General features: G+C 37.3%; 1 protein-coding gene across 1 annotated transcript in view; it reads left to right on the top strand.

The window, feature by feature from the left end:
• Positions 1 to 5,683, top strand: part of LOC103131732 (sortilin-related receptor-like) — a 102,300-nt gene extending 96,617 nt beyond the window's left edge. Inside the window, exon 15 of the mRNA XM_007543436.2 lies at positions 5,308 to 5,683. Coding sequence (XP_007543498.2) covers positions 5,308 to 5,375 — 68 coding nt within the window. The 3' untranslated portion in view covers positions 5,376 to 5,683. The remainder of the gene's footprint in view (positions 1 to 5,307) is intronic.
• Positions 5,684 to 5,800: the final 117 nt, after the last annotated feature.

The raw sequence follows: 5,800 nt of genomic DNA, 5'->3' as shown, positions 1-5,800 counted from the left end.
GACCGAGGCAAGACCGAGACCAAATGCGGTAGAGTCCGAGACGAGGCCGAGACCATCAAAAAATGGACTTAAGACCGGCCTCGAGACCAAGACCGATCTCGAGTACCACAACACTGCATACATGTATGTTATTTTACTTGTATACTTTTTGTTATTACGCAATAGCCAGCCCCACCCTTCTCTCACCACTCATTCGACTGACTACTGCCCAGTTCTCTGTCTAACAGGTCCGGAAAATCTCTAAAACCCGGGTCTTACCCCAAAGTCGGTTTATAAGAGATATTCTATTTAAACTGGTGGCGGAAAAGACGCGTCTAGCTCTAACTACCTACAATCCAGAAGTTATGACCCTTTTCAGTTGAGAAACAGTCAGCAGAGTAGCCCTCACTACTGCGTAGCTTCAACAACCACTCCTGTTAACGGTAGCTCTTTTCCTTAAAATAACGGCACTTGTTAATGGCTAGATTAGATTTAGTGACTTAGACTTAAGTCCCACGGTCATTATTTTCACACTCACCAAAGGAAAGTACGAAGCCACCACATCTCTAGAATCATGTACGCTAATTTTACTGTAATCAGGGGAAACTCCAATGATCAAATGACTCAATAAATCTTAATGTCCACAAGTTTCATTGGAATTTTTTGTAAGTAATTTATTAAGCAAGCTTTAACAGGGATAATGACAAGCAGATTAACTTTCAGAGATTATAAATTTGCAATAAGACAATAAATTCAACTTAAATCCATTACAACCTATTTCCTTTCTGTCCCTATCCTGTGTCACTAGTTTAACTAAGCGAGGCTCTTGGGGGGCAGTTCAACTCACACCCAGATGGCAACTGATCCCGACAGCAGAAATCTTCAGATGTCCTTGGTCAGAGTCTTTGTCCTGTTGTGGCAAAGTCCCCTTTCAGAATAGAAGCAAAGCAGAACTGTCCGTTGTCCTTTGAGCGCACAGATCTTCGTCAATCAATGACCTTTGTCTTTTCCCCAAGTCTGCTGCAGTAGGGTAGAGATCGTTGGGTTGAGGCAGAGGCGTTGGTCGAATCAGGAACCAGGGCTGGGGGTAGATGGATCTTGTCCCTTCTTAGCGGCGCGAAGTCTCAACTTCCCCTTGGTTCCAGGGTGCAGTCCTCTGCTGGTCTTCAAACTGCGTCCTCTTGTTGCTCTCCTTCAGCGCCGCGGACAAAGAACAGTTTCTTCCCTTGTCTGCTGGTTTTTATATCCTCTCAGCCCATGGTTGTGAATGGGAGAGGTCTATGTGACTTCTGGAACATTCCGATGAGTCTGTGGAAAGCCCCAACCTTTCCCAACCATCATCTCTTTCGTGACTCATTGCAGCAACTCTCTTCGGTACTTCCCTGTTTCTGCTGGCCATCTGGCCATCACTTCCCTTTTTGAGCCTCCCCAGCGCCCCCGCCTAATTGCGACACAGTCCGAGAACAGAACCTGCCTTCATTTCTCACGACCTCAAATCTTCAGTCATCACATTTCTTTAATTCATTATAAAATATAATTCTGTAATTATAAAACATAAACAATTTGTCATTGTATCAACTTATAACTCTCAGTATGATTCTTCATTATTTATCTATTCTGTAACTCAAGCTGTTGCTGTTTCTAATCATCAATAATCATCATACACCACTTCAATAATCATCACACAACAATCAAATTGTTACTGTTATTCAGATCACGAATACAGAATACATATTTCAAATGTACATTACAGATTATTCCAACCATTACATATATATGTATTTTTATTCATCTTTAATCATCATTAAATCAATATGCAAGATTACTGTTATTTCTCAGGCCTTTATGCTCCGTTTTCTGCGTGTGCCTGGAAAGATCTCACCACCTTATGCCAGTTTTCATGACAATACATACATATATATAAATATATGTATATGTTTATCAGCCGACGAGTTCTAGCTTCATCCGTGCTGTGCAGTGAATCCGTCTCTTTTTAAAGATATCTCCCTCTTCTTCCTTACATTGTGTCTTTATGAAACCTTCAAAACAAAAACGGAAGATTTAGGATGTATCTTACTTTTGACAGAGTGAAAGAATTACATATAAATAATAGTCTTTACCACCTGTGTAAACTTTGCTGGTGAATTTTATAACACATAATATAAGTTTTATAATATATGTTACATTGTTTAATTTCTAATGTAGGCTCTTGTGTCAGATAATCCAAGTCATTGTTAGAGAATAATTAATTTTTTTAGATTTACGGAATCTCAGTTAGCCTTCATAGCTGGGCTGAACCGCGGTATTACACCAAGCACTATAGCTAATATTAGCTGGTATCTCGCCGGTGGACATAAATACAGTAAAGTAATATTCTAATCACAAAATATACACAATAATATGTCCATCTTACTTGTGAAATGTTGTTTGTGGAGCCCTCACATCAATAGTCCATCGATCCGAGCAACAATATCCCGCAGTACTGAGGTATCTTCTGCTGTTTTGGTTGAGCAAAGTAGGAGGGACAACCGCTCCAAGATGGCCGCCGTATTTCCTGCACCCGAGCAGCCAATGCAGGGTCTATTCTTATATTATGTCAATGAGCCACACAGGCACACCTGCTAGAAGGAAATGAATGCACCCAGTAGAAGACTTTCAGTCTATTGGCTGAGGGGTTGCTAGACGACTGTGCAAAAAGGCAGTTCTATGTTTCGCAAGTGAGCAGAGAATCCGAGCAGAGGAGATGTTTTGAGTACAAGCAATACAAGTTTTGAAAAGAAAGACATGCAGTTATGCTTTCAAAATGAAAATATAAGCATGAAAATATATTCAAAGTTTTGAGAACAAAATACATGAAATCCTGTTTTCAGACTGAAAATGTGTGGTCTCGGATTATGGCAGAAAAATTCCTCCATAACTGACCTCTGAGAGGTTCCATTTACATTGTTATGCAATGCAAATACATAACAATGTCTTTGTTATGCAAATACATAACAAATACAAATACAAATTTTATCTATATATTGTATGACAATACATATATATCATATGGCAATACATACAATATTATGTATTATCATTGTCTCAAATTGTCATTTGAGAAATTTGTGTAAATATACACAAACTGTATGTTTGTGCGTGGCTGCGTGCGGCAGCCACAAACTTTCTTTGTGGACAATAACAAACTACCAAGTGCGAAAACTCACTGAAAGTCACTGAAAAGTCACTGAAATCCGACTACGTTCCATATTATTTAGACCAAGAAGCATCAAAACCTGTCTTTTAATTATTTAATTTTTTTTATCGCTTAAGCTTAAACAATGAAACTGAATCACATCCATCCTCATCAGTAACATAGCACACACAAAATAAAAGAATGAGAAAACCTCACTCAAATGCAAATAGTAAATTTCCTCAGTTTTTGTCACATAAAGATGCAATGCATTGGTCTGTGTGCTCAAATGCATGTTATCTGTGGGGTAATTTCATTCTCACTGAAAAAGAAAAATGAGGTTGGATCAGCAGATTAACTCCAAAAAGGTCGGATTTGATCATTTTTAAGGTAATCAAGGTGTGTATAGAATCACATGTATTAGGTGTGCCAAGGTGTACTACGTAATTGCGGAATGCTTTGGCTCTGATAGAGAAAATTGTCAATAGAAGGATTTGTGTGCATGTGTTCAGAGATTATATGGATCAGTTGGCACATGTTGGTGGTTTATTACTCAGAAGTTTGTTAGATATCATCCTGAATCTCTGACAAACTTGTCCCTGCCTCAAAGAAGGAGCTGTGGGAGCTGCTGATGGGTCTGACAATCATAACTTCAGTTGAGCCATGCCAGCTTTGTGAATAGAAAGCATCTCCATTCTGTAAATGTGCAACTTATATCAGCAAAAATGCCTAATAAATGTAGTGACTGTCTGTCTTTAAGTCCCAGCTGAACGCTCTGCTGTTAAAACATGCATTTCTATTTGCATTAATCAACATTGTCTTTCTTAAATATTTTTTTTCTATTTGCATTTTCCTGTAAAATGTATTGTTTTTGTCTTTCTGATATAACTTTTTTGACCTGAAAGCAACTTTTAAAGAAAATTTATATTATTATTATAAATACTTATGTTACTACAAAAAGGGACCATTGCCATGGTGGTGGCAGCCTTCTGGGTATTTATAGTTATTTATATGTTATGGATGGGGACAGGGCAGACCAGGAGCTACTCTCTTTTTCTTGCATATTAGGATGTATAAAGGAAATATGTACATCTGACTTTTTTCTGTGTGCCACACTTTTCAAAAATTTTCTCTATGCCAATTTTTAGTATGAAAGCTGTGTGCTCTTTTATACACTCTTTAAAAAGGAGTCTCTCCTCTTAAAAAGAGGAGTTTTTAAAGAAGAAAAATTTAAAATCTCCTGGGTCTTTGGAGTTTTGTTAAATTACTTTAAGATTTTAACTCCAATTTTAAGGAGTTAATTTAGGAAGTCAAATTTCTTTTAAGTCATATTTGATAATTATAGCATTTTCATTGCAATTTAACATAGTAAATTGATTGTGCTGTAAAATGGCACTATGCACAAATCTGAGGCTATTGGAAGCGTGAAACTGCATTTCCGCACTTGTAACCTGATCTGTGTGTAAATGCAGTTTTGTCTGTGCGTAGCAGGTGACTCATGCGTACTTAACATTTGTAGGATTAGGAGAAAGTTTGAATTCGTAATTGTCAGATTTGTGAGGTTAAAATTAAAAAAATCTGTATGTGGAAATTTAACGTTTGTAGAAATTGTAATTGTGTGTGTACTTTTATTTTGTATTCGTAATTATTTTAATATTTTAATAATGGAAATTTAACGTTTGTAGAAATCGTAATTGTGTGTGTACTTTTATTTTGTATTTGTAATTATTTTAATATTTATGTATTCATTTGACCACATATTTACAAGTACCCGGAGTTATGCACAAATGTTCGTTTTACGGTTTACAAATCATGTTTCACAGATACAACTACCCGAAGTTACACACAAAGATGCTTGAATGTATTATAAATCTGATATGACACACACACAGGTATTTTGAGGCTGTTTTCACTCCATATTCACCATGGGATTTGGGGTCATAGTTCAGGGATTATTTGAACTCTGGTTATGTGAATCATCTGCTCTCAGTTGTAAAAAAAAGAAAAAAAACCATGCAAAAAAGAGTGAATTTAAGTCTGTAAAAAGAACAAACCAGAACTGACATAACAGAGCTATGTCAACATGAGGCCACCATGAGTGACTCAATTCTAGACACTTAAATTATATCTGAAGTGTTCTCTTTTCTTTTGCTTAGGTGATGATGATGAAGATGCTCCGATGATCAGTGGTTTCTCCGATGATGTTCCCATGGTTATTGCATAGCAGAACATCTCTTTTACTACCCCCCTTCCAGCTCCTTTTGTACCCTTCTCCCCTCCCTGAGCCCCCAACACTCCCTGTCAGCGGTGCCTGTACGTCAGAGTGTCAGGATAACACGTGGAAACTTACCGCCATCTCAAATCCAACAACTGGAATCCATCCACTTGGCAGGAAACGTAAAGAAAAATGAGAATATCTTAAAAGATGCATATTTTTCAAGGGTACAATGCACTTTTTTGGAAGTGCAATAACTTATTTTTTATAATGTTAAATATATGTTTATGATGTGAGGCCAGACAAAGGACTTGGAGGAAAAAGTAGAAACAGAAGAAAGCCGTGAATGACCAGAGTTTGTCTGGGGGATGAAAGACCCAATCTGGAATTTAAACTCTGACTTCAACATGCAGAGTTTAAATTCCAGATTGGGT

The sequence above is a fragment of the Poecilia formosa genome, unplaced genomic scaffold (genome assembly GCF_000485575.1).
Source record: "Poecilia formosa unplaced genomic scaffold, Poecilia_formosa-5.1.2 Scaffold824, whole genome shotgun sequence".
Lineage (NCBI taxonomy): Eukaryota > Metazoa > Chordata > Actinopteri > Cyprinodontiformes > Poeciliidae > Poecilia > Poecilia formosa.
This window is presented reverse-complemented; position numbering and strand designations above follow the sequence as displayed.